The sequence below is a fragment of the Gallus gallus genome, chromosome W (genome assembly GCF_016699485.2).
Source record: "Gallus gallus isolate bGalGal1 chromosome W, bGalGal1.mat.broiler.GRCg7b, whole genome shotgun sequence".
Taxonomy (NCBI): Eukaryota; Metazoa; Chordata; class Aves; order Galliformes; family Phasianidae; genus Gallus; species Gallus gallus.
This window is the reverse complement of record NC_052571.1, coordinates 374,066-384,475: the sequence shown is the minus strand read 5'-3', so window position 1 is coordinate 384,475 and position 10,410 is coordinate 374,066. Positions and strand designations below refer to the sequence as shown.

At 58.5% G+C, this 10,410-nt stretch overlaps 1 protein-coding gene across 1 annotated transcript in view; it reads left to right on the top strand.

Moving 5' to 3' along the window:
• LOC121108223 (unconventional myosin-Vb-like) overlaps positions 1 to 10,410 on the top strand; it is a 110,674-nt gene that overhangs the window by 299 nt on the left and 99,965 nt on the right. Inside the window, exon 2 of the mRNA XM_040655273.2 lies at positions 9,474 to 9,583. Within this exon, the coding sequence (XP_040511207.2) occupies positions 9,474 to 9,583 (110 nt within the window). The remainder of the gene's footprint in view (positions 1 to 9,473; positions 9,584 to 10,410) is intronic.

The window sequence follows — 10,410 nt, the reverse complement described above, 5'->3', positions numbered from 1 at the left end:
GGAAGTCCTCCAGAACCATAGAGTTGCAGCACTTGAGGGGATAGAGTGGCCACAGGGGTTGCTGGGGGGACTGGGGATGAGTGGGGGTCCTCCAGAGCCATAGAGTTGTGGCACTTGAGGGGATAGAGTGGACACAGGGGTTGTTGGGGGGACTGGGTAGGCCTGGAGGACCTCCAGGGCCATAGAGTTGTAGCGTATGCGGGGCTAGAGTGGGCATAAGGGTTGCTTGGAGGACTGGGGAGGGGTGGAGGTCCTCCAGAGCCATAGAGTTGTGGCACTTGAGGGGCTAGAGTGGGCATAAGGCTTGCTGGGAGGACTGGGTAGGCCTGGAGGTCCTCCAGAGCCATAGAGTTCTAGCGTGTGTGGGGCTAGAGTGGGCATAAGGGTTGCTTGGAGGACTGGGGAGGCCTGGAGGTCCTCCAGAGTCATAAAGTTGGGGGATATGTGGGGATAGAGTGGACATAAGGGTTGCTTGGAGGGCTGGGGGTCCTCCAGGGTCATAGAGTTGCGAGGTGGGTGGGGGTAGAGCGGGCGGTTTTGCGTTCGGAGGACTCACCATTCACCTGCTCATACCCGGAAGTCCTCCAGAACCATAGAGTTGCAGCACTTGAGGGGATAGAGTGGCCACAGGGGTTGCTGGGGGGACTGGGGAGGAGTGGGGGTCCTCCAAAGCCATAGAGTTGTGGCACTTGAGGGGATAGAGTGGCCACAGGGGTTGTTGGGGGGACTGGGTAGGCCTGGAGGTCCTCCAGAGCCATAGAGTTCTAGCGTGTGTGGGGCTAGAGTGTGCATAAGGGTTGCTTGGAGGGCTGGGGGTCCTCCAGGGTCATAGAGTTGCGAGGTGGGTGGGGGGAGAGCGGGCGGTTTTGCGTTCGGAGGACTCACCATTCACCTGCCCGTACCCGGAAGTCCTCCAGAACCATAGAGTTCTAGCGTGTGTGGGGCTAGAGTGGGCATAAGGGTTGCTTGGAGGACTGGGTAGGCCTGGAGGTCCTCCAGAGCCATGGAGTTATAGGGTGTGTGGGGCTAGAGTGGGCATAAGGGTTGCTTGGAGGGCTGGGGGTCCTCCAGGGTCATAGAGTTGCGAGGTGGGTGGGGGTAGAGCGGGCGGTTTTGCGTTCGGAGGACTCACCATTCACCTGCTCATACCCGGAAGTCCTCCAGAACCATAGAGTTGCAGCACTTGAGGGGATAGAGTGGCCACAGGGGTTGCTGGGGGGACTGGGGAGGAGTGGGGGTCCTCCAGAGCCATAGAGTTGTGGTATTTGAGAGGATAGAGTGCACACAGGGGTTGCTTGGAGGGCTGGGTAGGCCGGGAGGCCCTCCAGAGCCATAGAGTTCTAGCGTGTGTGGGGCTAGAGTGGGCATAAGGGTTGCTTGGAGGACTGGGGAGGCCTGGAGGTCCTCCAGAGTCGTAAAGTTGGGGGATATGTGGGGATAGAGTGGGCATAAGGGTTGCTTGGAGGGCTGGGGGTCCTCCAGGGTCATAGAGTTGCGAGGTGGGTGGGGGGAGAGCGGGCGGTTTTGCGTTCGGAGGACTCACCATTCACCTGCCCATAGCCGGAAGTCCTCCAGAGCCATAGAGTTGCAGCACTTGAGGGGATAGAGTGGCCACAGGGGTTGCTGGGGGGACTGGGGAGGAGTGGGGGTCCTCCAAAGCCATAGAGTTGTGGTATTTGAGAGGATAGAGTGGCCACAGGGGTTCCTTGGAGGGCTGGGTAGGCCTGGAGGTCCTCCAGAGCCATAGAGTTATAGCGTGTGTGGGGCTAGAGTGGGCATAAGGGTTGCTTGGAGGGCTGGCTAGGCCTGGAGGTCCTCCAGAGTCATAAAGTTGGGGGATATGTGGGGATAGAGTGGGCATAAGGGTTGCTTGGAGGACTGTGTAGGCCTAGAGGTCCTCCAGAGCCATAGAGTTGTGGCAGTTGAGGGGATAGAGTGGCCACAGGGGTTGCTTGGGGGACTGGGGAGGGGTGGGGACCTCCAGAGCCATAGAGTTGGGGGATATGTGGGGATAGAGTGGGCATAAGGGTTGCTGGGAGGGCTGGCTAGGCCTGGAGGACCTCCAGAGTCTTAGAGTTGTGGCACTTGAGGGGATAGAGTGGCCACAGGGGTTGTTTTTGTTGGGACTGGGTAGGCAGGAGTCCTCCAGAGCCATAGAGTTATAGCGTGTGTGGGGCTAGAGTGGGCATAAGTGTTGCTTGGAGGGCTGGGGGTCCTCCAGGGTCATAGAGTTGCGGGGTGGGTGGGGGGAGAGCGGGTGGTTTTGCGTTCGGAGGACTCACCATTCACCTGCCCATAGCCGGAAGTCCTCCAGAACCATAGAGTTGCAGCACTTGAGGGGATAGAGTGGCCACAGGGGTTGCTGGGGGGACTGGGGAGGAGTGGGGGTCCTCCAGAGCCATAGAGTTGTGGTATTTGAGAGGATAGAGTGGCCACAGGGGTTGCTTGGAGGGCTGGGTAGGCCTGGAGGTCCTCCAGAGCCATAGAGTTATAGCGTGTGTGGGGCTAGAGTGGGCATAAGGTTGCTTGGAGGACTGGGGAGGCCTGGAGGTCCTCCAGAGTCATAAAGTTGGGGGATATGTGGGGATAGAGTGGGCATAAAGGTTGCTGGGAGGACTGTGTAGGCCTAGAGGTCCTCCAGAGCCATAGAGTTGTGGCACTTGAGGGGATAGAGTGGCCACAGGGGTTGTTGGGGGGACTGGGTAGGCCTGGAGGACCTCCAGGGCCATAGAGTTATAGCGTGTGTGGGGCTAGAGTGGGCATAAGGGTTGCTTGGAGGGCTGGGGGTCCTCCAGGGTCATAGAGTTGCGGGGTGGGTGGGGGGAGAGCGGGCGGTTTTGAGCTCGGTGGGCTTCCTGTTGAGCTGCCCCTGCCCGGAAGTCCTCCAGAACCATAGAGTTCTAGCGTGTGTGGGGCTAGAGTGGGCATAAGGGTTGCTTGGAGGGCTGGCTAGGCCTGGAGGTCCTCCAGAGTCATAAAGTTGGGGGATATGTGGGGATAGAGTGGGCGTAAATGTTGCTTGGAGGACTGGGTAGGCCGGAGTCCTCCAGAGCCATAGAGTTATAGCGTGTGTGGGGCTAGAGTGGGCATAAGGGTTGCTTGGAGGGCTGGGGGTCCTCCAGGGTCATAGAGTTCCGGGGTGGGTGGGGGGAGAGCGGGCGGTTTTGCGTTCGGAGGACTCACCATTCACCTGCCCATACCCGGAAGTCCTCCAGAACCATAGAGTTCTAGCGTGTGTGGGGCTAGAGTGGGCATAAGGGTTGCTTGGAGGGCTGGCTAGGCCTGGAGGTCCTCCAGAGTCATAAAGTTGGGGGATATGTGGGGATAGAGTGGGCATAAATGTTGCTTGGAGGACTGGGGAGGGGTGGAGGTCCTCCAGAGCCATAGAGTTATAGCGTGTGTGGGGCTAGAGTGGGCATAAGGGTTGCTTGGAGGGCTGGGGGTCCTCCAGAGCCATAAAGTTGGGGGATGCGTAGGGATAGAGTGGGCACAGGGGTTGCTTGGGGAACTGGCTAGGCCTGGAGGTCCTCCAGAGCCATGGAGTTCTAGCGTGTGTGGGGCTAGAGTGGGCATAAGGGTTGCTTGGAGGGCTGGGGGTCCTCCAGGGTCATAGAGTTGCGGGGTGGGTGGGGGGAGAGCGGGCGGTTTTGCGTTCGGAGGACTCACCATTCACCTGCCCATACCCGGAAGTCCTCCAGAACCATAGAGTTGCAGCACTTGGGGGGATAGAGTGGCCACAGGGGTTGTTGGGGGGACTGGGTAGGCAGGAGTCCTCCAGAGCCATAGAGTTATAGCGTGTGTGGGGCTAGAGTGGGCATAAGGGTTGCTTGGAGGGCTGGCTAGGTCTGGAGGTCCTCCAGAGTCATAAAGTTGGGGGATATGTGGGGATAGAGTGGGTATAAGGGTTGCTTGGAGGACTGTGTAGGCCTTGAGGTCCTCCAGAGCCATAGAGTTGTGGCACTTGAGGGGATAGAGTGGCCACAGGGGTTGTTGGGGGGACTGGGTAGGCAGGAGTCCTCCAGAGCCATAGAGTTATAGCGTGTGTGGGGCTAGAGTGGGCATAAGTGTTGCTTGGAGGGCTGGGGGTCCTCCAGGGTCATAGAGTTGCGAGGTGGGTGGGGGGAGAGCGGGCGGTTTTGCGTTCGGAGGACTCACCATTCACCTGCCCATAGCCGGAAGTCCTCCAGAACCATAGAGTTGCAGCACTTGGAGGGATAGAGTGGCCACAGGGGTTGCTGGGGGGACTGGGGAGGAGTGGGGGTCCTCCAAAGCTATAGAGTTGTGGCACTTGAGGGGATAGAGTGGCCACAGGGGTTGTTGGGGGGACTGGGTAGGCCTGGAGGTCCTCCAGAGCCATAGAGTTATAGCGTGTGTGGGGCTAGAGTGGGCATAAGGGTTGCTTGGAGGGCTGGCTAGGCCTGGAGGTCCTCCAGAGTCGTAAAGTTGGGGGATATGTGGGGATAGAGTGGGCATAAGGGTTGCTTGGAGGACTGGGTAGGCCGGAGTCCTCCAGAGCCATAGACTTATAGCGTGTGTGGGGCTAGAGTGGGCATAAGGGTTGCGGGGAGGGCTGACTAGGCCTGGAGGTCCTCCAGAGCCATAGAGTTGTGGCACTTGAGGGGCTAGAGTGGGCATAAGGGTTGCTTGGAGGGCTGGGGGTCCTCCAGGGTCATAGAGTTGCGGGGTGGGTGGGGGGAGAGCGGGCGGTTTTGCGTTCGGAGGACTCACCATTCACCTGCCCATACCCGGAAGTCCTCCAGAACCATAGAGTTCTAGCGTGTGTGGGGCTAGAGTGTGCATAAGGGTTGCTTGGAGGGCTGGCTAGGCCTGGAGGTCCTCCAGAGTCGTAAAGTTGGGGGATATGTGGGGATAGAGTGGGCATAAGGGTTGCTTGGAGGACTGTGTAGGCCTGGAGGTCCTCCAGAGCCATAGAGTTGTGGCACTTGAGGGGATAGAGTGGCCACAGGGGTTGCTGGGGGGACTGGGGAGAAGTGGGGGTCCTCCAAAGCCATGGAGTTGTGGCACTTGAGGGGATAGAGTGGCCACAGGGGTTGTTGGGGGGACTGGGTAGGCCTGGAGGCCCTCCAGAGCCATAGAGTTCTAGCGTGTGTGGGGCTAGAGTGGGCATAAGGGTTGCTTGGAGGGCTGGCTAGGCCTGGAGGTCCTCCAGAGTCATAAAGTTGGGGGATATGTGGGGATAGAGTGGGCATAAGGGTTGCTTGGAGGACTGGGTAGGCCTTGAGGTCCTCCAGAGCCATAGAGTTGTGGCACTTGAGGGGATAGAGTGGCCACAGGGGTTGTTGGGGGGACTGGGTAGGCCTGGAGGACCTCCAGGGCCATAGAGTTATAGCGTGTGTGGGGCTAGAGTGGGCATAAGGGTTGCTTGGAGGACTGGGGAGGCCTGGAGGTCCTCCAGAGCCATAAAGAGCAGGGATATGTGGGGATAGAGTGGACATAAGGGTTGCTGGGAGGGTTGGCTAGGCCTGGAGGTCCTCCAGAGCCATAGAGTTGTGGCACTTGAGGGGCTAGAGTGGGCATAAGGGTTGCTTGGAGGGCTGGGGGTCCTCCAGGGTCATAGAGTTGCGGGGTGGGTGGGGGGAGAGCGGGCGGTTTTGAGCTCGGTGGGCTTCCTGTTGAGCTGCCCCTGCCCGGAAGTCCTCCAGAACCATAGAGTTCTAGCGTGTGTGGGGCTAGAGTGGGCATAAGGGTTGCTTGGAGGGCTGGCTAGGCCTGGAGGTCCTCCAGAGTCATAAAGTTGGGGGATATGTGGGGATAGAGTGGGCATAAGGGTTGCTTGGAGGACTGTGTAGGCCTGGAGGTCCTCCAGAGCCATAGAGTTGTGGCAGTTGAGGGGATAGAGTGGCCACAGGGGTTGCTTGGGGGACTGGGGAGGGGTGGGGACCTCCAGAGCCATAGAGTTGGGGGATATGTGGGGATAGAGTGGGCATAAGGGTTGCTGGGAGGGCTGGCTAGGCCTGGAGGACCTCCAGAGTCATAGAGTTGCAGCACTTGAGGGGATAGAGTGGCCACAGGGGTTGCTGGGGGGACTGGGGAGGAGTGGGGGTCCTCCAAAGCCATAGAGTTGTGGTATTTGAGAGGATAGAGTGCACACAGGGGTTGCTTGGAGGGCTGGGTAGGCCTGGAGGTCCTCCAGAGCCATAGAGTTCTAGCGTGTGTGGGGCTAGAGTGGGCATAAGGGTTGCTTGGAGGGCTGGGGGTCCTCCAGGGTCATAGAGTTGCGGGGTGGGTGGGGGGAGAGCGGGCGGTTTTGCGTTCGGAGGACTCACCATTCACCTGCCCATAGCCGGAAGTCCTCCAGAACCATAGAGTTCTAGCGTGTGTGGGGCTAGAGTGGGCATAAGGGTTGCTTGGAGGACTGGGTAGGCCTGGAGGTCCTCCAGAGCCATGGAGTTATAGGGTGTGTGGGGCTAGAGTGGGCATAAGGGTTGCTTGGAGGGCTGGGTAGGCCTGGAGGTCCTCCAGAGCCATAGAGTTGTGGCACTTGAGGGGCTAGAGTGGGCATAAGGGTTGCTTGGAGGGCTGGGTAGGCCTTGAGGTCCTCCAGAGTCATAAAGTTGGGGGATATGTGGGGATAGAGTGGGCATAAGGGTTGCTGGGAGGGTTGGCTAGGCCTGGAGGTCCTCCAGAGCCATAGAGTTGCAGCACTTGAGGGGCTAGAGTGGCCACAGGGGTTGCTGGGGGGACTGGGGAGGAGTGGGGGTCCTCCAGAGCCATAGAGTTGTGGTATTTGAGAGGATAGAGTGGACACAGGGGTTGCTTGGGGGTCTGGGTAGGCCTGGAGGACCTCCAGGGCCATAGAGTTCTAGCGTGTGTGGGGCTAGAGTGGGCATAAGGGTTGCTTGGAGGACTGGCTAGGCCTGGAGGTCCTCCAGAGTCATAAAGTTGGGGGATATGTGGGGATAGAGTGGGCATAAGGGTTGCTGGGAGGGTTGGCTAGGCCTGGAGGTCCTCCAGAGCCATAGAGTTGTGGCACTTGAGGGCATAGAGTGGCCACAGGGGTTGCTTGGAGGACTGGGTAGGCCGGAGTCCTCCAGAGCCATAGAGTTACAGCGTGTGTGGGGCTAGAGTGGGCATAAGGGTTGCTTGGAGGGCTGGGGGTCCTCCAGGGTCATAGAGTTGCGGGGTGGGTGGGGGGAGAGCGGGCGGTTTTGCGTTCGGAGGACTCACCATTCACCTGCCCATAGCCGGAAGTCCTCCAAAACCATAGAGTTCTAGCGTGTGTGGGGCTAGAGTGGGCATAAGGGTTGCTTGGAGGACTGGGGAGGCCTGGAGGTCCTCCAGAGTCATAAAGTTGGGGGATATGTGGGGATAGAGTGGGCATAAGGGTTGCTTGGAGGGTTGGCTAGGCCTGGAGGTCCTCCAGAGCCATAGAGTTGCAGCACTTGAGGGGATAGAGTGGCCACAGGGGTTGCTGGGGGGACTGGGGAGGAGTGGGGGTCCTCCAGAGCCATAGAGTTGTGGTATTTGAGAGGATAGAGTGGACACAGGGGTTGCTTGGAGGGCTGGGTAGGCCTGGAGGTCCTCCAGAGCCATAGAGTTCTAGCGTGTGTGGGGCTAGAGTGGGCATAAGGGTTGCTTGGAGGGTTGGCTAGGCCTGGAGGTCCTCCAGAGTCATAAAGTTGGGGGATATGTGGGGATAGAGTGGGCATAAGGGTTGCTTGGAGGACTGTGTAGGCCTGGAGGTCCTCCAGAGCCATAGAGTTGTGGCAGTTGAGGGGATAGAGTGGCCACAGGGGTTGCTTGGGGGACTGGGGAGGGGTGGGGACCTCCAGAGCCATAGAGTTGGGGGATATGTGGGGATAGAGTGGGCATAAGGGTTGCTGGGAGGGCTGGCTAGGCCTGGAGGACCTCCAGAGTCATAGAGTTGTGGCACTTGAGGGGATAGAGTGGCCACAGGGGTTGTTGGGGGGACTGGGTAGGCAGGAGTGCTCCAGAGCCATAGAGTTATAGCGTGTGTGGGGCTAGAGTGGGCATAAGTGTTGCTTGGAGGGCTGGGGGTCCTCCAGGGTCATAGAGTTGCGGGGTGGGTGGGGGGAGAGCGGGCGGTTTTGTGTTCGGAGGACTCACCATTCACCTGCCCATAGCCGGAAGTCCTCCAGAACCATAGAGTTGCAGCACTTGAGGGGATAGAGTGGCCACAGGGGTTGCTGGGGGGACTGGGGAGGAGTGGGGGTCCTCCAAAGCCATAGAGTTGTGGCACTTGAGGGGATAGAGTGGCCACAGGGGTTGTTGGGGGGACTGGGTAGGCCTGGAGGACCTCCAGAGCCATAGAGTTATAGCGTGTGTGGGGCTAGAGTGGGCATAAGGGTTGCTTGGAGGACTGGGGAGGCCTGGAGGTCCTCCAGAGCCATAAAGTTGGGGGATATGTGGGGATAGAGTGGGCATAAGGGTTGCTTGGAGGACTGTGTAGGCCTGGAGGTCCTCCAGAGCCATAGAGTTGTGGCAGTTGAGGGGATAGAGTGGCCACAGGGGTTGCTTGGGGGACTGGGGAGGGGTGGGGACCTCCAGAGCCATAGAGTTGGGGGATATGTGGGGATAGAGTGGGCATAAGGGATGCTGGGAGGGCTGGCTAGGCCTGGAGGTCCTCCAGAGTCATAAAGTTGGGGGATATGTGGGGATAGAGTGGGCATAAGGGTTGCTTGGAGGGCTGGGGGTCCTCCAGGGTCATAGAGTTGCGAGGTGGGTGGGGGGAGAGCGGGCGGTTTTGCGTTCGGAGGACTCACCATTCACCTGCCCGTACCTGGAAGTCCTCCAGAACCATAGAGTTGCAGCACTTGAGGGGCTAGAGTGGCCACAGGGGTTGCTGGGGGGACTGGGGAGGAGTGGGGGTCCTCCAGAGCCATAGAGTTGTGGTATTTGAGAGGATAGAGTGGACACAGGGGTTGCTTGGAGGGCTGGGTAGGCCTGGAGGTCCTCCAGAGCCATAGAGTTATAGCGTGTGTGGGGCTAGAGTGGGCATAAGGGTTGCTGGGAGGGCTGACTAGGCCTGGAGGTCCTCCAGAGCCATAGAGTTGTGGCACTTGAGGGGCTAGAGTGGGCATAAGGCTTGCTGGGAGGACTGGGTAGGCCTGGAGGTCCTCCAGAGTCATAAAGTTGGGGGATACGTGGGGATCGAGCGGGCACTGGGATTGCTTGGAGGACTGTGTAGGCCTGGAGGTCCTCCAGAGTCATAAAGTTGGGGGATATGTGGGGAAAGAGTGGGCATAAGGGTTGCTTGGAGGACTGTGTAGGCCTAGAGGTCCTCCAGAGCCATAGAGTTGTAGCGTATGCGGGGCTAGAGTGGGCATAAGGGTTGCTTGGAGGACTGGGGAGGGGTGGGGGTCCTCCAGAGCCATAGAGTTGGGTGATACGTGAGGGTAGAGCGGGCCCTTTCCCCTTGGAGGACTCCCCCTTTCCCGGGAGTCCTCCACAACCATAGAGTTGCAGCCCCCTTCCCCCCCATGTCCCCCCAGGAGTTCCGGAAGCCCAACAGGCCGCCATCTTCCGCTTCCTGGCCGCCATTTTGCATTTGGGCAACGTGGAGGTGAAGGCCGAGCGGGACGGCGACGCCAGCAGCGTGTCGGTAGGCCCACTTCCTCTTCCTGTCCCGCTTCCGCTTCCTGTCCCGCTTCCTCTTCCTCTTCCCGTCCCACTTCCTCTTCCTCTTGCTTTTCTCCTCCGCCCCTCATTACCCTTAATTACCCGCTAATTACCCCCAGTTCCCCTCATTACCCGCTCATTACCCCGTATTACCCCTCGTTCCTCCCTAACGATCCCCTAATTACCCTTAATTATCCTCATTACCTCTCATTACCCCCTAATTATCCCCTAATTACCCTTAATTACTCCTCGTTACCCCTATTACCGCCTCATATCCGCTAATTACCAACTATTGCCCCTCATTACCCCTCATTACCTCCTCGTTATCCCCTCATTATGCCTAATTACCCCCTAATTACCCCCCAATTCCCCTCATTACCCCTTAATTACCCCCTAATTACCCCCTAATTGTTCCCAATTCCCCCTAATAACCCCCTAATTCCCCCTAATTACCCCCTAATTCCCCTAATTACCCCCTAATTCCCCCAATTACTGCTCATTCCCCCTCATTACCCCCTCATTACCCCCTCATTACCCCCTAATTACCCCCTAATTCCCCCTAATTACCCCTCATTATCCCTCATTACCCCCTAATAACCCCCCCAATCACCCCCTAATTCCCCCTAATTACCCCTCATTACCCCTTATAACCCCCTAATTACCCCCTAATTCCCCCTAATTACCCCCCATTCCCCCTCATTACCCACTAATTACCCCAATTACTGCTCATTCCCCCTCATTACCCCCTCATTACCCCCTAATTGCCCCCTAATAACCCCCTAATTCCCCCTAATTACCTCTCATTACCCC